General features: G+C 38.8%; 1 protein-coding gene across 2 annotated transcripts in view; it reads right to left on the bottom strand.

The window, feature by feature from the left end:
* Positions 1-23,590, bottom strand: part of LOC106883016 (sushi domain-containing protein 2) — a 105,754-nt gene that overhangs the window by 5,694 nt on the left and 76,470 nt on the right. For both annotated transcript variants that reach the window (XM_089358978.1, XM_089358979.1), the window contains 5 exons: positions 9,122-9,258; positions 8,063-8,211; positions 6,745-7,008; positions 5,349-5,614; positions 3,875-4,018 (listed from right to left, as the gene is read on the bottom strand). In XM_089358978.1, coding sequence (XP_089215104.1) covers positions 3,875-4,018; positions 5,349-5,614; positions 6,745-7,008; positions 8,063-8,211; positions 9,122-9,258 — 960 coding nt within the window. The remainder of the gene's footprint in view (positions 1-3,874; positions 4,019-5,348; positions 5,615-6,744; positions 7,009-8,062; positions 8,212-9,121; positions 9,259-23,590) is intronic.

The raw sequence follows: 23,590 nt of genomic DNA, 5'->3' as shown, positions 1-23,590 counted from the left end.
AAGGTTAGTTGTTCCTAATTTATTGGTAAATAACAATGAAATCATGGGTTTCATGGGTTCGATCCTCACTCCAAGCTATGAGATAGGTAGCTATGGGTTTTGTTTCCCCAGCAAGATTAAATACATATAAATGTGTCTATATATTTATTAATTAAAAAATGAAATGGTGTTAACATGTTGAATGCAGGGATCATTAAAGATGTGTGGTGAGGAAAACAATATTGGTTATTGACTAATAGTGTTTTACATTTCAGATAACTATGAGAGACAACTCTTGCTATATTTCAGCCTTATCATGACCTTGTTAGTGAAGCAGAGACTTCATTGTACTTCATGAGAGAATCACTAAATAAATGTATGAGACAATATACACTGATGAATGATCAACACACTCCAGCATACAATTCAAGCTGGACCGCTCCATAACACACTTAATTTAAGTATCATTGACTTCAGTAAGCAGGAAAAACTGCAGAGTATTCCAAGGCTATTTCATTAGCTTCACATGCCAAGTTCAACTCCACAAGTCTAACATCAGTATGGTCACACAACCTGAAAGAAATAACAGCAAAATCTCCCTCAAATCATACTTTGTTGTCTTAAAATTAAATAAAAAACGTTGGATAATAAAATCCAAGATAAACAACAAGATTAGATGGCCAGGACTGTAATCTTTGATCATAAGTCTACTCAACCAAAGTTAACTCTAGGTTAAACTACTACTACAATTTTGGAATGAGATGAACTCCACTAAGCCAACTTGTGCTTCCTACTCAATGGAGAAGGAGTGTTGAGTGATGTATAATCTACTGAACTATTAGTCTCAGCACCAAAATTTTCTTTCTCCCATTCACTACAGAGACCTTGAGTTTGCTAAAAATCCAGCAAAATTTTTACAGTTCACCAGAACACACAGCTCTGGTATTTATCATAGGTTTTGGAAGTGTTAATTGAACAGATGGAGATGAACTTATATATCACAGATAGGAAACTGGACTGTCATCAAAAACTTTGCCCATACAATGAACTGAACTCAGCACAGCAAGTCAACAAAGTAGAGAGATGTCACATTACAGTAGTGAATCATCTCACCCTGTAGTGCCTACATACAGCCAAGTGGACTGGGTTGTATGTAGTTTAGTCATTGATTGATCCTTCTTGAGTCACTTAGACTCATAAGGCTGGCTTCCTGTTTTTTGTGACATGTATATCCCCCACTGGACAGGGCGTTGTCTGTTGCAGGATTACTCACGTTTACCAGCTGAGTAACATGGCTAGTCAAGGAATCGAAACCACAATTTTACAATTATGAGTCCAACACCCCTAACCACTAAGCCACGTGCCTCCACAGTTAATCATTGATACAATACACTAAACTCTATCCTATCACTTTGTGGGCTGTCGATGGTTAAATGACTTAATCACTGACACAGCACAATGAACTACAAAGCTTTGTACTTACTTAAGCTGGTCACTCTCTACGAAGCAGAGGCCAGCAATGACCTCTGTCTTCTATTGTTCTCAACTCCGGACTGTCTTCACTTTCTCCCCCAAGTTTCATCCTCATCAGTTCTTTTGCATCTTTGTTTAGTCTTTTTCTAACTAGCAGGTGTTGGCCTGACACAAACCCATTTTACCTCCGGGAAGAGGTGGTCCATATTCGTCTGGCCCCTATCCTTTGACCTGTCCAGCATGGGAGGCCCTTCCTGGAGCTTGTGGCTCCGCTGGCATAGCTCTCGGGGTCACTGAGGCACACAAGCCACCACACCGCAGCAAGGACTGGACCTTGTGGTGGGACGCACTTTTGCGGTACCTACTAACAGCTAAGTACCACAGTTGATAGCTGTGTGTCATGGCTAGTGATACAACTGAGTGGTACCTACGTACAGTCAGGCAGACTGGAAGTTGATAGTTACATGATCTTTTCAGTAATACAGCACAATGCTGCTCAGATGATTTAAACCGGACATTTTGGCTGGTAGTTTTGGTCAGTTATTGTATCTCTAAGAGAAAGGGGTAAAATGGTTCCATTAACTCAGTTTGTGAATTTAAAGCATTGTTTTAATCAATGGTTCCCAACAAGGGTTCATATGCCTCCAAGGGCCATATGGAACCCATATAGTCCTCAGTTTTCATCATCATCATCGTCATCGTTTAACATCCGTTTTCTATGCTGGCATGGGTTGGACGGTTTGACTGAGGTCTGGCAAGCCACAAGGCTGCACAAGGCTCCAATCTGATCTGACAAGGTTTCTACAGCTGGATGCCTTTCCTAATGCCAACCACTCCGAGAGTGTAGTGGGTACTTTTTACATGCCACAAGCACAAGGGCCAGTCAGGCGGTACTAGCATCGACCACTCTCAAATGGTGCTTTTTATGTGCCACCAGCATGGGAGCCAGTCAGGTGCCACTGGCAATGATCACGCTTGAATGGTACTTTTTACGTGCTACCAGCATGGGAGACAGTCAGGCAGTACTGAAATTGGTCATGCCCAAATGCTGCTTTTTATGTGCCACTGGCACAGGAGCCAGTCAGGCCACACTGGCAGGGATCATGCTCAAATGGTGCTTCTTACGTGCCACTGGCATGGGTGCCAGTCAGGTGGCACTGGCATCTGCTCCGACAATAGCTTAGTTATGTTGTTAAAATTTCTGTGCATTTAACTTTCTTTTACTTGTTTCAGTCATTTGACTGCGACCATGCTGGAGCACCGCCTTTAGTCGAGCAAATTGACCCCGGGACTTATTCTTTGTAAGCCTAGTACTTATTCTATCGGCCTCTATTGCCGAACTGCTAAGTGACGGGGACATAAACACACCAGCATCGGTTGTCAAGCAATGCTAGGGGGACAACCACAGACACACACACATATATATATATATATATATATATACGACGTGCTTCTTTCAGTTTTCGTCTACCAAATCCACTCACAAGGCTTTGGTCGGCCCGAGGCTATAGTAGAAGACACTTGCCCAAGATGCCACGCAGTGGGACTGAACCCGGAACCATGTGGTTGGTAAGTGAGCTACTTATCACACAGCCACTCTTGCGCCTAATATAACTGTTTATATTTAACTGTTTATATTTCTACAATACACAAAATGTTTAAACAAATTTTTTATCCAATTCATAATAAAATTTAAACTCTTTTACTTGTTTTAGTCATTTGACTGTGGCCATGCTGGAGCACTGCCTTTAGTCGAACAAATCGACCCCAGCACTTATTCTTTATAAACCTAGTACTTATTCTATCAGTCTCTTTTGCCAAAACCGCTAATTACAAGGACATAAACACACCAGCATCGGTTGTCAAGCAATGATGGGGAGACAAACACAAACACACACGTATACATGCATACATATATATATATATACATGCCAGGCTTCTTTTCAGTTTCCATCTACCAAATCCATTCACAAGGCTTTGGTTAGCCTGAGGCCAAAACTTATGAAAAGAAGACATTTGTACTACAGAGCCAGAGGTGGTTTTAGCCGGGTTGGTATCGAAAGGGTTAAAAATCAGACACTGTTTTTTTATTAAAAGTTGGGCACATTGGATAATGTAATCCTAGATACATTATTTCTGCAGAGAAATAAGACAGAGAGTCATGGCTATAATACTTCCAAACAGATCGGTGGAATCAGAACTGACCTCAGGTCAAACTACAAAAAGAAAGAACAGATTGGTAGTCCTAGAGACACTGTGTCAAGACAATGAAAGACGATCTGGTCCTGACAGTGAAACATCTCACTGGAGAGCTGCTGGATTACGGCTGGCCAAGGGCTAAATTCCAACCATAATTAATTATTAATGCTGCTATCAATGAAACACACATCAAATTGAATGTAAACAAACCAGACATACTCACCATCAATATCACGAGCTTGGGCAGCTCTCACCTGGATCACAACAGATTTGCTTTTGTCCTGCAGCAGAATGAACTCACCCAGACCATTGAATGTGTACTTCTTGCCATCTAACGTTACCAGGTGAGGGTCACCAGCTGCCTGCGCTGAAAACGGAACAGATTTTAGTGAGATTCTTCTTCTGAATTTATTAAACAAAAATGATTTCAGATTTAGGCACAATGCCTGCAATTTTGTAGGGGGAAGGGTTAGTCATAGTGATTGACCCAGAAAGGATAAAAAGCAAAGCTGTCTTGGGTGGGATTTTAAAATCAGAACATAGAGAACTGCAACAAATACCACAAGGCATTTTTTCCCCAAGTACTAATATTTCTGCCACTCAATCATGTAACAACAACAACAACAACATTTTCTAAGTCAGTTACAAAGACACACATCTTTGGCAGGTAGGTATTGACAACACTAACCCTAATATGATAACAGACAATCCAGAATCACGCCGGACACAGAGGAGGAGAGAAAATAGTAATTCAGTGAAGGAGAAGTAGTGAGAGGAGTAATAGCCCTGACTGAGAGGGAGTGAAAGAAAGTAATAGCAATGAGAGAAAGGAAGGGGTGAAAAAAAATCAGCGCTTAAACTCTGTGTGTGCGTGTACAAGGGAAGTATGTGAATGTGTGATTATTTTGTACCTTATTTATTATACAAAATACTACAATTAGCCATCGTTATTGACGCCACATGGTCAGCTAGTTGCATATATAAAGCAACTTTTCTCTTTAAATTCTGTAAAAAAAAAAAAGGTCAAAGTTCTCTTTACCCCCAGTGTAATGCAGTTTCCACATTTTACAGGATCAGGAAGTGACTCTTGTTTTTTAAGATTGTTTATATGAACTTACATCCAACTGACTTGAAAAAAAAAACAAACACATAAAACATTGTAACTCAAGAGCAGTGGTTCCCAAAGTGAGCAGTGCTGCCTCCTTGGGGTTCATTGGAAAGATCCAGCGGGACGGTGATGAAAAGTAGGATGATAATGGGGGTGGCCAAAATGGGGTGATAGATGTAAAAAAAAATAAATACATATATTAATAATTTAATTAGGTTTAAGTTTTGTTTGTGAAATACAGTTGTTTTGGATTTGCTGTAGAAAATGGCCTATATTTGTGGTGGGGAGGGTGAGGGGGCACTAGGAATGTGGTCTGGGTGCCAAGGGGGCGGCAACCTGAAAAAATTTGGGAACCACTGCTCTAGAGGTATCCATCCCAACAGAAAAAAAAAAAAAGATGGGTTAGCCATGAGTAGAACATGTTTGATCATAGGTTTACCAAGTGAAGGCTGACATACGATTCACTGCCACTGCCGCCGCCACCACCACCACCACCACCACCACCGCCTACACTATGATATAAACAGCAGGAATGGGGAAGAAACAATATAAAACAAAGGACGTTTGAATTGGCACCTGAAGAACTCACCAGGCGATGGAGGATTGTAAGCGTTACATTTGGTAGCAGGTCTCCATTGGAAGAATTTCTGGCACAGTTTCTGTTTTCCTGAGTACATGCAGCAGTGTAAGAATGGTATAATATCTGACTCGAAATGTGTTAAGTGTGGCACGATTCCATCTCCCTGAGCTTGGTTGTTATATCGGTAAACATAACCACAGTCTGAATGAGACTGCCACTCTAGTAAACTGTTGTTTCTGCCACCATAGCAACACGACTGGCCTGCATTGGTTGTACTGAAATAGCGACATGAATATTACAGTTTAGGTTATAGTACAGCAGGGTTAGAACAGTTGTAAGTTATAGCAGAGTATGACACAGTGGTGTGTTAGACACTACAGTAAAACTAAGATCTCCAAAGAAGAGTATATACCACAGTAAGTAGAATAATGTTCACAGTAAATACATACTAGTACAATAGTACCAACTTGTATAGAGAACACTGCGGTAAGTACAATGAATGTTATCTAGTACAGTGGTACCAAGTTATATAAAAAGTACACTAAATAAGTACAATAATGTTTGTAGTTAATATATAGCACCAAATAGTGCTGTAGTTCTATGTTATACAAAGCAGAGTACACTGTGGCGAGTACAATAATCCTTTCTACTAAAGGCACAAGGCCTGGAATTGGGAGGAGGGGGACCAGTCGATTACATTGACCCCAGTGCTTCACTGATACTTAATTTATTGACCCCTGAAAGGATGAAAGGTAAAGTCGACCTCGGTGGAATTTGAACTCAGAATGTAACGACCGGTGAAGTACCGCAAAGCATTTCATCCACCATGATAATGATTCTGCCAGCTCGCTACCCTTGGTGAGTACAATAGTGTTAACAAGGAAAGTGGTACCAAATTATATAAAAAGTACACTAAATAAGGATGTGAGTTTGAGTCTCATGGCTGGCCACTGACAGATTTTTCTCCAAAATATGGACAGTTTATCCGGTTCATGCTATTTTATTAGCACTATTCTGCGATTGAGAATAAAATTATTTCCTTATCTGCATCTTTCAATACATCTCAACGCTTCTAAAGCAAACTTTGTTGACTTTCAATGTAAGTTGAATTTAACGTACGATAGTATCTAAAAATGCTAGATTTATATATCCTATATCATACTTGAACGGTGCTTTTTACTTGGTTTATTCTTCTACAAAATATTTGACACTTTTTTTAATACAATTTCTAATAATATTTAATTATAAAAATACAATAGTTTCCCCCCCCCCCCTTAACATTGGTGGGGGAAAGAGGTCCAGTAGAGTAAAATAGGAATTGAAGGGTTTTATAGGCAAGAAATGGCTGAGCACCACTAATGTAGAGTATTGAACTGAACAAAGCAATGTGAGTAGTGATACGAACCTCTGTGAGTTTAAAATGACACATTCAGTAGCTTTTGGATGATATATACAATTGAGGGCTTTGTTTGGGGAATTAGTATTACAAAGGGGATCTTTTTGATAACGGCTTGTGTCCCGACTTGCTTGCCGTAACGCACATGGACACATGTTGGGGTTAATATCTAAATTGGGGTGGTCTTCTGCCAACCATCTTTCACATCTTTCTTGAGAATTTTTCTCTCCACCATTGACAGGAAACATGTCAGACCAAAGAGTAACTGGAAAACTGTAATAAAGACAAAGAGATAAATAAATACATGTATGTATGTATGTATGTGTATATATATATGTGTGTGTGTGTGTGTGTACATATAATTATTTCTTTGTTGCCCACAAGGGGCTAAACATAGAGGGGACAAACAAGGACAGACAAAGGGATTAAGTCGATTACATCGACTCCAGTGCGTAACTGGTACTTATTTAATCGACCCCAAAAGGATAACAGGCAAAGGCGACCTAGGTGGAGTTTGAACCCAGATTGTAACGGCAGACAAAATACCCAAACCGCAAGGATTTAAAAAATTATCTGTCTGCAAAAGGGTTAAGAATTCATCAAAGTAAATCAAATAAGACCTAATAAAAAAACCATCTGTATGTTACCAGAGTCACTTGATTAACTTAAACACTTGACTCCCTAAGGACCACAGGTCCTCAATGACCTTTCTCAACTGTTGTCAACTCTGGGTTGTTTTTTCCTACTGCTGGATCCCTGCTTTTCTTTGCAGCTTCCTTTCAGATTTCGGTACACTGTCATGTTTCCTTAAGAGAAGGCCCTCCTCTCCCAGGTTTTGGATTGTCAGCAAGCTTCTGTAACTTCGATTTTTTTTCTCAGTAGGGGTGTTGGCCCAATGCAAACCCGTTTTTACCTTTGGGAAGAGGTGACCCAGGTTAGTCTGGCCTCTATCCCTTTACCTGTTTAGATTGGGAGGCTCTGTTTACAACTTACACACCACTGGCATAGCTCTCAGGGTCACTGAAGGGATGAAAGCCACCACATCACAACAAGGACCGGACAACTTGTGATTGAGACCTGCTAGAACCAAGAGCTGTATCTACCTCAAATACCACCCTACCATCTTAGGAAAGGAGAATGAGTTACCAATGTGGCTCCCAATGCACTGAGCCTGATAAAAAAGGTAGAATGGTCATAAGTCGGCTTGACTGGAGCTGACTCAGAGTTAAGTAACAACAACATATTTGTAGATAAGTACAAGATGAGAAGGGGAAGAGAAAGAGAGGAGAAAGCAAAAGAGGATAAGCAAGAGAGTGTACCGACTGACCTTAGCTGCCGCCGATTGTCATCTTCAAGGACTCGTATGATAGCTGTACTATAGTTCAACAGGTTATCTTCTAGAGCCAACGTCATGCTGTGTTCACCAGTGCTGTGGAAATTCTTCACCAAGTGCCATTTAAAAAAACTACCATTTAACTATAAGAAATAAAAACGGGTACAACAAAGGTAAATAGGGAGTTGCTACGGCAATCTCTTCATTCATCTTCATTCATCATCATCATCATCATCATCATCATCACCACACACAAACAGAGTGCACTATTAATAGTTATATGACCAAAGGGCAGAGACAGTTGCGCAGTGACCTCAACCCTTTACAGCAGGGGTCACCAAACTTTTCCGACCATCGACCCCCTTTAGCCACTTCTCTTTCCACACTGGCCACCCTCCTCATTTAAAATATCTTAATTCCCTGCCGTACCATACCTTAAATGTGTACCGGGTTCTGATGCTGGCAATTAAAATGTTAGCTAAAATATACAGGTACGACAAATTAAGTAATTTAAATTTCCTTCAAGTCGCCCCCTACCCTCCACCATGTTAAACAAGCAAATGAAAGGTCCCGTTTAGTATTGTAATCTAGAACGTTCATACAATACTTGGCAGGGTGAAATAGAGGTAAATGGAATGCTTTTGATGAAGGCAGCGAGCTGGCAGAATTGTTAGCACAGCAGGTGAAATGCATTGCGGTATTTCACCTGACGTTAAGTCCTGAGTTCAAATTCTGCCGAGGTCAACTTTGCCTTTCATCCTTTCGAGGTCGATAAATTAAGTACCAGTTACACACTGGAGTCGATGTAATTGACTATCCACCCCCCACCAATTTCAGGCTTTGTGCTTATAGTAGAAAGTATTAAATGTTTGATGCTAAACTAAAGCCAAACAAATACCAACAATACTCTATCATTAACCACACAAGGGCAGTCCGTGAATTGGTCAAAAACGAAACAAGAGGGCATTACGGCTGACACCTGCATTTGTCTTGTAGTCTGTGAAATCAATTTAATCACAAAGGAAGAAAATCCTGATAAAAACCTTCACTTACCTCTAATCCTAAAAGGTCAACACGGAATTTAGAAGAAGGAAGTTCACTTGCATTCCATGATATGAAAACTTCGCTTCCAATTATCCATCGACGGGGTTGCTCACGTATTACTCGTGGTACTGCCATGGCAAAGTTTACTAGAATGAAAAGAAAAAAATGGAGATGTAGATCAGAGAGAGGTGAGACAAGACAGATATTTTGTCAAAGATACTATATTCACAAAATATATTTTATAGTGTTGATATCAATTAAGCAACACTGTATATACAATTAGTGAAAATGTGAATTTATCTCCAAATAAAAACATATTTTATCAATAATATTAATAAGCCAGCTTGTTAAATATAAATTTATCAAACAAGGGACGCAACTCGGCTGAATCAAGGTAGGTAACTGCTTCTGCACAAAGTTAAGAGAAAGAAACCGAATGCCCTTCAAATAAAACATCTGTCACCTTAAGTAAGTCAGGGAGCCTTAGATAATATAGTTCTAAACACTCTTAAAAAGACAGGATAATCATGGCTGGAATGGCCTTGATCATAGATCTATTTGTTCAATCAGGATTAACAAGAGATAACGAGAGATCCTTCACACCAGGGACGGTGAACCTATGACGCTTTTCAGCAGCGATACCTCGAAAGTTTTTAGGTGACACGTGATGGACTTTTGGAAAAAGAGAAAAACGACCCTCCTTGCGACATCATAGTATAAGAGTTTATCTATAAGCATTTATTTAAAATCAAAATGCATGTATAGATGGAAAAGGACACTCCAGCAACAGTATTATTACAAAAATAAATATTATGACATGCTGGGGTTAGAAAAAATAAAAATAAAAATAAAAAAATAAAAAGGTTTGCCATTTACTACTCTCCTCGAATCCTCAATCGGCTAAAAATACTAGCAAAGTCTATTTCCAGTTACACTCTACTCCAATTATTATTGATATAAATGTAAATTTTTTTTAATGGATCTAGAAGCTGGATGTTTTTGAAACAATTATCCATGGTTTCCTTCTTTCTCTTAGATTCTCAAAGAGTTCACACCAGCAGGACAGCTGACCTCTATGACGGTACATACTTTTTCCTGTCTGTCTAAAATAACAATATCCGGTCTGTTAGGCTTACACTTGACAGATGTCTTGGTGGGAATATTCCACTAGTATTTCTAGTGCCGATATTTGTGTATGTATTCAGGAAGAGGGTGGGGTTCTCTATATTTATTCCAGGATAGTCTTTTCCCCGAATGGTATTATATATTGTTTTTGTAACAACGTCGGGTTGCAGAGAGACGTAGTAGTAGCTTGATGACATTCGTGGGGAAGCTGCAAATCATGAGTTTATTAATTTTTTCAGTTTTGTATTTGTTATAAAAAATATTCTCAGATTCAACAAGATGTTTTATCTTTCTATTTTTCATATTTATTAATTTTTTTCATTTTTTCTTTTTGTTTTATTGAGGGTTAAACAATTTTTTAGTTGAGGGAGATCACCCAATTTTTTAATGGGGGTGAGATAACCAAAAAGTGCCTGATGTTTTCCACAGAAATATGACAATCTACATTTTCAGTTGCATCTCGAAGCTCCAAGAGTTTAACTGTCACTTTTGTTTATTAGGTATTTCATACCAATCTCCTGCTATTGGATTGCAAACGCATAACCTTCGCAATGTGATGTGATGTTGCAGTGACGAGTCCAAGAGAGACTTCGCTTCATGTTGATATTATCAGCAGATTCACAGTCAACATCAGAAGATTCACTGTTTCATCTTTCCATACAGCGTCATCCTGAGTACCATCCAGTGCAGATGATATAAAACATTTGATAAAACTTTTCACAATAATCTGGGGGTCAAGTTCATTCCATGCATACACAATCCATTTACATATCAGTCAGGTCGGGAGCGCGAACCCTTCCACCTTTAGCGAACAACTTTTAGGATTCTTTTATGACTTCATTGCTTTCAACCTTAGCTTAACCCATTACCTACCAGTGATCTCATATGAGATCACTTAAAAATTACAAATTTTGTAATTATCTGTCAATATTTACACATATCTAACCTTTTTGCTATATCTACTCGGTATATTTCTCTGATATTCAAATGAGGTTTGCTAATTTTTCACCCAATATCTCGCTTATTTATATTTAAAAATGTTATTTTGATCATTCCAGCGTGTTTCTAAGGCTGTTTTATGCTAGAAATCAAAGTTTCATAAAAAAATTCCAGTTAATAGAATTATGGGAGGTAATGGGTTAAGATATTTTCGCGCCCGATATCACAAAATGCGTCTGGTATAAACATTGCCGGGCAGCAAATAGAAACTCGGACATTGCTTAGAAAATATTTTCAATTTTTAACCTCGTATATAGTACGCACCAGGGATTTTGACCTTTAAATTTTGGGGAAAAAAATGCGGATTATACTCGAGGATTTACGGTATATACGGACACATGTGCTGTGTCAATCTATATTTTATTTATTTATTTAATCCACCAGAAGCATTTTTGGTGCATGGGGAATAACTGCGATGCTGAATGGCAACTAAGACAGTTATTTTACAGGTCACGCCAGTGAGAGATGACGACGACGACGACGATGACTGCATGCAGATGCGTCTGGCTGTGGCGGGTGTCATAAGGTGGAGAAAGAAAGACAAGTTGAGTAAGGTGGCAAGTACATCACTGATGGAAAAAGATGGGTGGATGATGGAAGAGATAAATGAGGTCAGAGAACTACGACGGAGAGAGACGGGGAGAGGGCGGAGGGAGGTGGCTGAGAGCAGTTGTAACAGAAAACATGTAAAAACTGAAAAACAAGGTTTAGTACGCCGATCTGGCTCACACAACATGTTTCACAGATACGCCAGCAGATAGAGGGTGTGGCTCCCTAAATAAATAACCCACACTAGCCTTGTTGTACATAATGAGATAATCATTTGTTTGTTGACAAATAAATAGTCTACCATAAAAAAAAAAAAAACTGGCTTTGGCTCGTCAACAAAATATGAGAGATAAGCATTCTGTTTACCTCTCTCTCTGTGGTACAGGCACCAAGTCCGTATTTATGGACGCGTGCGCGTTTGTACACACACACATATGCTGACACACATTAATAGAGGCACACGCGCAAATGAATCTCTCTCTCTCTCTCTCTATATATATATTTATATATATATATATATAATACAAAGGATATATAAGCATGTATACACACATATATGTACATACTTGCATCTACATGTGTATATATAGATGCATATTCGGGTACAGGACGTTAGAAAAATGAACTACAGACAACGGAATGAACCGTTTTCGTGCGGGTGACACGTAAAAGCACCCACTACACTCTCTGAGTGGTTGGCGTTAGGAAGGGCATCCAGCTGTAAAAACTCTGCCAAATCAGATTGGAGCCTGGTGTTGCCATCCGGTTTCACCAGTCCTCAGTCAAATCGTCCAACCCATGCTAGCATGGAAGGCGGACGTTAAACGATGATGATGATGATGATATATATATACAAAGAGAGAGAGAGAGAGAGAGAGAGAGAGAGAGAGAGAGAGAAAGAGAGAGAGAGAGAGATGGGGGAGGGTAAGGAACACTACATCCTGAAGTGTTGAGTACATTATATTGTATCAGTATCCTGTGAAGGAATAAACACACGAGGGTATATATATATATATATATATATATATATATATATTAATAATTTAGAGATGAACCACCACGGTGCACCTCAAACGATGAAGGAGATCAGACACCATCAAGAAAAGCGTACTATACAAAATACTAGGTTAAAAATCTGAAAAATCCAAGAGAAAATTTGTGATCCATAAAATCTATAAAATATTATTAAATTGTATATGTATGTATGTATATATATATATATATATATATATATATATGTGTGTGTTAGTTTTTATGTATATATGTATACATACACATATGCAAGTGTATGTGTGCTTGTATGTATATGCAAGCATACGTGTACGTTTTGAGTATAAAAAGCACGAGAGTGCAAGTACTCAATACAGAGGTAGCGTGTTTTGTTGTAGTGCTAAAGTTGATCTTTTACTCTGCATTTACAGAAACACATTTTCTCATACACACACTGTATGAGAAAAGGAAAATCACAAAACACACAATACATTCTGTGGAACACATTAATATTTATCTATTTATTTATTTATTTCTTCTTTGGCGACATGAACACTATTAGAAGTTTGTATGTGTGTGTGTGTGTGTGTGTGTGTGTGTGTGTGTTTGCTCAACTATGTTTCTATTTAAGACATATTTCTTTATATCTTTATTTTAGTATATATAACTGTCTATCTGTGTCTTATTTACCTAGCAGTCTACCTGTGTGTGTGCGTGCATTCACGCACGTATACATGCACATGTATCATACACACCTACTAATCCATCTATCCATTTCCTATTTTTATATGTACTTATATATATATATATATGTATATATATATATATGTTTATCTCTTTGCTCAACTTCTTTATATATATATATAATCGAACTCAAATATTTACCTCTATTTAACCATTTCCCACCGTCTCTGATGAAGGGATATCCATAATATCCCAGAAACAGCTGTAAGACTATATTTATACCTTTTTCCTTATAAATGTCCTGAGAACTCCACATAGACTTGGCTTTGTTATCTCATTTTGTCTAATATATATATATATATATATATATATATATATATATATATATATATATAGATAAGTTAGTAGAGTTAGAGGTTGGAATAACCATCCAAGGGATAAAAAAATATCCGTTTTACTTCTGTTATAATTATTTATGTTAACCCTGGGCATACATACACAAGCATATTATGCTCATAAGTTACAGATAATGATAAAGATAAATATGAGTTTATCGGGAATCAAATTTAAAGTAAAAAGAAAATGGAGAAATAATGATCAGCAATTGACTAACATCGATTATTACTTTTTACTACAAATAGACTTTATCCCATCTATCTATCAATCTATCCACACACATACAAGTGAGTTGTCAAACGAGAGGATACGCGACACATTTATTGGGAGTTATGTAAGGATCAAAATAGTTTGATTCACACACACACGCGCGCGTCTTAACTTCTCCTTTCGACCTTCCTGTTCGTTAAAAATTAAGTACGTTAATTAAGTACCGACCAAATGCCACTGCATTCCATTTAATTGGCTTAAACCCCATCCCACCAAAACGGCTGCCCTTCGCCCTGGTGGCAAATAAAAGAAGAAAAAAATGATTATCAGAAACCAAGAACCATTATTATGAGTTCAAATCCCATCACGGTGAAACTGGATCTGTCAACTTTGCCTTTCATTCCTGTGGGCTTGATAAAATAATCTATCAAGAATCGGTTAGCTTTACTTGTTCCAGTGGCATTGTTTATACAGCTGGGTATGATGGTGGTGGTGGTGATTACGCTTACCCACTCAACCATAAAGCAAGGAGTGGAACATGACTGTTTTTCTTCTTGTTTTTTTTTTTCCCTAATGAAATACACAGACCCAGTGTTTCAATAGATTTTTTTTAAATATCCAAGAATTTGAAAGGTTTAGTAAAATGAACAAACTTCTCCATTATCAAGATCATGCTTGTAGTATGAACCCCCCCCCCCCCCCCAACTTCTTAGTTCGTTCCAAGATACACCCAACAGATGTTCTGGAATGCAACATCAGACAAATTTCGTGGGGCAGGGAGTAGGGGAGTTTTGAGTATTTCAACATTCGGCCTCATCAGCCAAGTTGACCCATGTGGGGGTCGATCAAGTCCCAGCTTACAGTTCAGGCGAAGCAAACCACCGCTCCACCCGTTTCACCCAAAGCCATCTAGTGGCCTCCCCCTACAGGTTCAGTGACAGAAATGTATGGCCCTGCTCTTTGCTGCACCAGTAACACCAAGCCCAGCCAGATTTTTGCAGAATGAATGCACCAGGAGACCCTGGCAGCCTGTTTTAATTGGTTCACAACGGGCCCACCAACCTTGGATTCTGCACTGCTATACCAGTTCCTGGTACATGGTGAACTTCCTCTCATGAGTCTCCTCCTTTTCCACTTTCCAGGGGTGCGTACACACACACATACATGAAAACACATACGCACAGAAGAGTGAGTGTCTTATGAATTATTTAAGCCTACTGCACTGAAAGATACTTTACACAGAAACCTAGTCTTACATTCAAATGTATTAGGTATCATAACATGGTAAAAGGGTAGACCCAATTCGGTTATGAATAACCATGGGATTGCACCTAGAAAGTCCGGGCAAGGTTGTTTATGGAAGACCAGCAGTCGCCCATATATACCAGTCTCCTCTCTCCATGCCACCGATGTTATCCAAGGGAAAGGCAAAGGGGCCGATACAGCTTGGCACCAGTGACATCGCAACTCACTTCTACAGCTGAATGAACTGGAACAACATGAAATAAAGTGTCTGGCCCAAGAACATAACACGCAGCCCGGTCCGGGAATCAAACTCACTACTTCACGATTGTGAGCCCGACGCTCTAATCATTGAGCCACACACCATTCGCCTTTGTAACATTGTACAACACAGTAAAACTAACCAATGTTTCGTTCACTAGCAGTTGTCCAGTCCATCAGTGAGAGAACGAGAGATACAGCATCTGTCACACTATCCAACTGTACATACACACAGTATCAGAATAAGCTTTTCACTGGGGAGCCAACAACACACCAATGAATTATTTACCATAATCATCATCATCATCATCATCGTTTAACGTCCGCTTTCCATGCTAGCATGGGTTGGACAATTTGACTGAGGACTGGTGAAACTGGATGGCAACACCAGGCTCCAATCTAAATTTGGCAGAGTTTCTACAGCTGGATGCCCTTCCTAACGCCACGTGAATATCTGTGTGTTTTGGATTATTTGTGCCATCTCCTATGTAGATGTGTATGAGTGTGTACATTTACAAACCGGTGTCAGAATGTGTTGTAACCATTGTTATTGTAATCTCTACTTTTTCCATGCTTGTACGGGTTGGGCAGGATTCACTGAGGCAGATTTTCTACAGCTGGATGCATTCTTATTGCCAGCAAGGCAATATTTCTCTTTGGCCATATATGTTTTCATGGGAGACCAGAAACAAATGGCATTGCTTGCATGATGGCAACGTTCACTAACAACTATCACATGACGTCGAAACAAGGACACACACATATGCATAATGGCCTTCTTTCAGTTTGTGTCTACCAAATCTGTTTTGGGGCATTTTTTTTTGATCTAGGTCGACAGTAAAAAAAAACAAAAAAACTTGGCCAAAGTGCCATGCTGTAAGACTGAACCTGAATCTCTGAGGTTCAGAAGCAAACTTCTTAAACCACACAGCCATGAGTGTTACTATGCACGCACACATTCACGTTGAGTGTCACGGTTCCTATGTAGATGTATATTTTTTGCATGTATGGACTCGGAAAGGCAGTAGACTGGTAGAACTGTTAGAGTCTCAGTTAGAATGCCTTGCAGTATTTCTTCTGGCACTCTGCGTTCCGGGTTCAAATCCTGCTAAAATCAATACAACCTTATATCCTTTTGGAAATGAAGTTTTCTTCTCTCTCAACAAGTACCAGGCTATGTTCAGTCTGAGGAGAGATAGAAAGAGGTTCTGCTACTTTGAAATGGGTTCCGACAACTCCATTGAGGGTTAAGGGACCAAGAAAAGAAGTATATATACTTGTGAGCATATGTATGCACACATATAATTTTGTGTGTGTGCAGTTGTTTTTAACTCATGTATATAGGACACATGTACAAGCATATGCGTATATGAACATGTGCATGTGCATACGAACATATGCGTGTGTGTGTATATGAACATGTGCATTTAATGATGAAATATCTTTGTACACAAGCTGACGTCGTGCGTGGGTGTGTATGCATCCATATGTCTATCAATGAAGGTATGTATATGAATCACATGTGTTAATGTGCGTATGATTTCCCACATGTCACACCACGCACATGTAAAGTTGTTGCACAACAAATGTGTGTGTGTGTGTGTGTGTGTGTGTTTCCATATTTAAGTCTTTGCAATGTTTGTGCCACACACAGGCACAAGTAGTGTATATAAACATATGTACTGACAGGAAGACAGATACACTCGTACATTATATATGTATACGCACACACACACACAGAGGGTGCGATGGGTAAATTGTCGCCATTTTGTATTTTTAATTTTGCGCATTGTTTTTGATTTTGTCGACTACACAGTATGGTAGGGTCAGTTGGGCACCGTCTGTGAGAAAAACAGCACCATGACTAATTGGTTTCCTAATAAGAAACGATTACTATTACCTATGTATGTATGTATGTATAATTTAGGACAAACAGTAAGTTGTCATTATAGCACACAGAATTTCGAATGTCGGGGCGAAGGGCTACAATGCATTCTCGTCTTACCTGTTTGCAAACAAAATAATATTTCCCACGACCTGTCGTGTTTTTCATTCATGGAAGATTAGAAATGAACAACATAGCTTGTATGATGGTGAAGCTCACCTACGACCATCATCCAATGTCAAGAAAGGGAGACAGGCTTCACTGAGTTTCCATCTATCAAATCCATTCACAAGGATTTGGTTGGTCTGGGTTATAGTAAAAAAAAAACAACAACCTTGCCTAAGGCGCCACGCAATGGAACTGAACCCAAGACCACATGGTTGGGAAGCAAGCTTCTTAACCACACAGCCATGGCTAGGCGCAGTTACATGTTTTCTGATAAAAGAGAAACATGGGTGTTTGTAGAAATGGTCAGTGGTAAGAGAATGGGGTGGATAAAAACGAGACTTGAAGGAGAGGAATTGATGGCTGCACTGGAGAAGGGGAGACAGAACGTAGCATTGCAAGGAAAGATGCACATATGCACACGTACACGTGCACATATCATACACACCTATGTAGACATCCTGATATCTCATAACAGTCAAATAATGCACTCATTAATGAAATAGGGCGTGGTTTGAGGGAGATTTTGCTCCTATTTCTTAAAATAAAATATACAAATTTCAACATCTGTGAGATGTTGAAAGATAATATATAATATATATATATATATAGGTGTTCATTTTCTAGTTTCTGAATACAAAACAGATATATTCATCCAGACAGTTTAAATTTGTATGTATGTGTGAATATATATATATATATATATATATATATATATATATATATATATGAGAGAGAGAGAAAGGGAGAAAGATAACTGCTGTCTATTTTAATTTTATATATATATACACTCACAAATACACGTAGACTAATTTGTATACACACACACACATCAAATAAAGCCAAACTGTGGGTGAAATAAAAAAGCAAACAGATTCCTTTTATGCTTTTGATGTGCAGAAAATGAAGAGAGATGTGTGTATATATATCTTCGTGTATGTCTTAATTTATTAGTTTTGAGCATGTTTAACAACAACTTCTGGTAAAGATGAGTAGACTCAATACTGAAAATAGAGTCAAATTCATTATAAATTTAATTTCAATAAAGACCTTAAGTTTTGCCTAACAGCACATTCGACCACACTTGTCACCCAGATTTTCTCTTAGTCACAGTATTCTTTGATGCTCCTTTTCTTCAAACCTTTCCTGAAATATATTTCAACTTTTATGGCTCCAAATACATTACAAATCTTCCACCTTTTGTCTGTCTGGAACCTTCTACAGACCTGGTCTCTAAGCATCAGTAAATTCTATTTGTAGAAGCTTCCACTTGATCTTTCTCTCCCTTCTTCTTATCACTCATGTTGAGAATCATTCTGAACATATATTTAAGAGAAATATATCTTAGTTTCTACACCTTCCTTCTTCATAATGTTTTTTCTCTTTCTCTCTCTCAGTCTGGCTAGCTCTTAATCAAAAGTCACTAATGAGTTGCTTATGATGTATGATGGGTGGGTGGTACACTCTTCAATGTGGGGGAGAAGACTTACTATTTTACAACCATTAGACTATCCAGATTTCTCATGGGAATGAAGTCTATCTGGCTTGCATGTTTGCCTCATTGAAAGGTAATTAAGTGGTTGGTTGGTTTCCTAAAGTTTGTTAGTTCATTTGCATCAGAGAGCACCTGAAGCTTTGATCTCCCCATTCCTAGAGCCATAACCATAGCCACCAGAGAAGCCATCATATGATGCCCAGAAAGTCCATTATTATTCAAGATAATGATGTCATTGTTACTTATAATTGAAGTCATTTGCAAAAATAGGACTGACTGTTGAGCATAAGTAGAGAAAATAGTCACTGTTGATTTACTTACAACAAATCTAAACTTAATCATTCTGTTTCATATTCAAGGTTATTCTCATTAAGTTATCTATTGATTTCTCTACCTGTTCCATTTAAACAAGCATTGTTACCTTACCCAGCAGAATTCATACTTGTGTTCTTTGCCTGTTAAAGCTCTGGTTGAAGTTCTCCTCTATCTTGTCTCAAGAATGCAGCACACGTGTTCTTGCTTTCATTCCAACATCTCTACAATCTCAACATCTCAGTACATCTACCTATCACTGATAGTTAGTTATACCCTATTTACGCCAAGTCTTATTCAGTGAGCTCACTTCAGGCAAAAGACCATGGGATTGCCCTCTTCTCTTTGAAGATACTGAAAGCCACTGGACCCGAGCCTAAACTGTTTGAGCCACAAGCCTGAGACTGTACCAAGTGGCAGTGTTCCATCATAATCGGAACCAAAAACTTCAAAGCCAACAGAAGAGACAGGAGAGAAAGGCTCCACAAAATTACCCCCGTCCTCCACCAACATTGCAATGCAGCCAATGCCCTCATCTCTTCTGTGCAAGAATTGGTCGAAAGAGACATCAATGGCATTACTATAAAGGAAGCGTTCAGCAAAGAAGAATCTAAACACTTGGATACAAGATAAATCCGCTGCTGCCGACCATGCCAGTCATTTGGTTACAATATCTCCATGAATTACCCAGTGCTTTTGTTATCTAATGACTTTATCAGATGGACCTGCTGTTTCTCGTGTCTTCATAACCTTAATAGCCTGTGTAACACTACAGAATATCTCTTGACAAAATTTCATTCACAAGGCATTGGTCAACTGAAGGCTGTAGTAGAAGACGCTTAACCAAAGTGCTGCCTTGTAGTAGGATTGGATACAGAACTGTGAGATGGCGAAATGAACTTCCAAACAGACAGACATGCTAATACACACACACACACACGCACTAATATGCATGTCTGTATATATGAATACACATGCACAGACGCGGGAGTGGCTGTGTGGTAAGTAGCTTGCTTACCAACCACATGGTTCCGAGTTCATTCCCACTGCGTGGCACCTTGGGCAAATGTCTTCTACTATAGCCTCGGGCCGACCAAAGCCTTGTGAGTGGATTTGGTAGATGGAAACTGAAAGAAGCCCATCGTGTATATATATATATACATATATATATCCCCCCAACATCACTTGACAACCGATGCTGGTGTGTTTACGTCTCCGTGACTTAGCGTTTCGGCAAAAGAGACTGATAGAATAAGTACTAGGCTTACAAAGAATAAGTCCTGGGGTCAATTTGCTCGACTAAAGGCGGTGCTCCAGCATGGTCGCAGTCAAATGACTGAAACAAGTAAAAGAGTAAAAGAGAGAGATGCATGTATGTGTTTGTATGTGTAAATACAAAAGTTCTTGAATCAAAAATCTAGAGGACCAGCAATCCAAAATGAATTCTGTAGAAGTAAAGGAGAACTGTAGAGCAAATAATTACATTTGCTAAAACATTAAATCTCTAAAATATGTGTGTGTATGCATGTATACACGTACTTGCATGAGTATAAATATACACACACCACACGTGTGTATGTATGCACACACACACACACACACACACCCCTATGCATACACACACATGTACGTTCACACACATCACTAAGTTGCACCAAGTTAATAATATTTGTCATTCAATGTTAGGGTGGAGTCGTGTTAAGAGACGAAATATGAAGCGAAAACCATCTGGAATTTATTAGGGAAGAATGGAAAACAGGTCCAGTCAGCAATTTGCGAGATGCTGCACTCTTTGGTGATCAGCAGCAAACGGCTGCAGTAGAAGGATGAATATGAGATAGATTCCATATTGTGGCTGTTGTTTAGCCCCTGGTCAGCAGAACCATATGGAAACATGTTCCACCCATGACCATCTTGTAATTTTGTACATTTGAAACTAAGTTGTCTCATGTCTGTTTTGTTTTTCTTTTGTTTTTGTTGTTGTTGTTAATTAGTAGAATGTCATTTGAGAAGGAATCTGTCACTATTTCTAGGAGGTTGAATAATCATGTAAAAAAAAACCTCCTTGTTGATATAAATGTATCTACAACTATATTATTCAATGTGTCCTTCCTTTTTTCTTTCAAGGCAGTATGATAAGATTTAAAGGAGATATAGCTGCATTTTACACCTCTTATAACAGCCTAAGAGGTTATATGACCTGCTAGAAACAGCAGCTCAGCTGCTCTTCAATCACATTCTACTGACCAAAAGAACAAAGACATACTGAATAATATCTGGCTATCCAGTCAGAGGCCTGATAAACAACAAGATATATATATGTCAGTATCTGTGTAATGGATGAGCTATTAGTATAACTATTCTAAGACACATTCTTCACCTGAATGGGTTAAAAATTACACAGGCCACAAATGTTCATCACCTTGTTTAATGCTTGCTTCTTCATAAAGTATTTTCTTGTAATCTTGGATTACAATATAATCTTTTCTACTCTAGGCAGAAGGTCCGAAATTTTGGGGGAGGGGGGAGGGGGTGCAGGCGATTAGATCGACCCCAGTATGCAACTGGTACTTAATTTATCGACCCTGAAAGGATGAAAGGCAAAGTCGACCTCGGCGGGATTTGAACTCAGAACATAAAGACAGATGAAATACTGCTAAGCATTTCGCCAGGCCGCCTAAAATTATCAATTATATTCTTTTTTTACTCTAGGCATAAGGCCCGAAATATTTTGGGGAAAGGGCCAGTCGATTAGATCGACCCCAGTACACAACTGGTATTTAATTTATCAACCCCGAAAGGATGAAAGGCAAAGTCAACCATGGTGGAATTTGAACTCAGAAATACCGCTAAGCATTTCGCTTGGTGTGCTAACATTTCTGCTAGCTCACCGCCTTTCTTGGATAACAATAATGATGTAACACTGGTATGAAGTACAAATGCTTAGTATACTTAATCTTATAGTAAACTCTGTCATCATTCTGTTAGTTCTTTCACAGATAAAAACCTGTTGGTAACACTGTACAGCATAAAGTTATTAATTTAACTGTTTAAAAAGTAAACTCTATTCACAAACAACGTGTTAATCCTTTCGGTGCCGAGCTGATGGTAGTACACTGCAATGGCTGCTACTTAACAGAACTAGTCTCACAGTAAACCCCGATATTGTATTAGCCCTTTCAAAGTTCATTGTTTGTTGGTAATACTGTATAATAACAATAAACATTATTATTATTATCATTACCAATGGTCAATGAAAGCTGGAAACAGGAAACAGATAACTGTGTTGGGAAAAGGATTATAAGAGGGTTTAAACGAGTGGGTGTTTGTGTGAGCTAATTAGTACTTAAACGAATGCGAAGATTTGTGGGCGGAAAGGGTTCTACAGAATTGAATTCTCAACATATTGAGATGACTAGGGATGAAGCAATGGAGATTGGTAAATTCTTTTAGTCATAAGATAAAATTAGATTAAAAAGACAAGAAACAAAACTGAAAATTAGAGTTTTAAGAACAAAATATTCGGATCTGGCTTTAGACTGTCAAACAATGTGAAAGATAAATCAGAATACAGTTCAATGTCGCAATTCACTTCTGCATACAAATGCATGAATGCACATGCACATGTGCACACACACACATGTAGATATCTTTTACTGGCTTCATTCATTGAACTGTAGCCATGCTGGAGCACTGCTTTGAAGTGTTTGTTTAGTCGAACAAATCAAGCCCAGTACTAGACTTATTTTTAAGTCTAGTACTTAATCAGTCTTCTTTGCTGAGCCGCTAAGTTATGGGGTGGGGTAAACAAACCAAAACCATTTGTCAGACGGTAGTGTGGTAGGTGGGGGCGGGGAACTGAAACACATGACAGGCTTCCACACAGTATCCATCAACCAAATTCACTCACAAGGCATTGGTCAGTCTGGGACTATATTGGAACACACTTGTCCAAGCAGTTCTGCAGTGGGATTAAAACCAAAACTGCATGGTTACAAAGTGAATTTCTTAACCCTCTTGGGCCCGGCTGCTACATATTTGCACCAGTCAAAAATTCTACAACCTATGTGATGCAGTATAGCACTGCTGTAGTTTTTCTGGTTAAGTGTGCAGCACCAGACGTATGATCAGAGTGTATGGCACTCTTAGGAGCACTCCGTCGGTC

Source organism: Octopus bimaculoides, chromosome 10, assembly GCF_046866305.1.
Source record: "Octopus bimaculoides isolate indiv1 chromosome 10, ASM4686630v1, whole genome shotgun sequence".
Lineage (NCBI taxonomy): Eukaryota > Metazoa > Mollusca > Cephalopoda > Octopoda > Octopodidae > Octopus > Octopus bimaculoides.
Note: the sequence above shows the minus strand (reverse complement) of the source record. Positions and strands in the feature narration are given on the sequence as shown.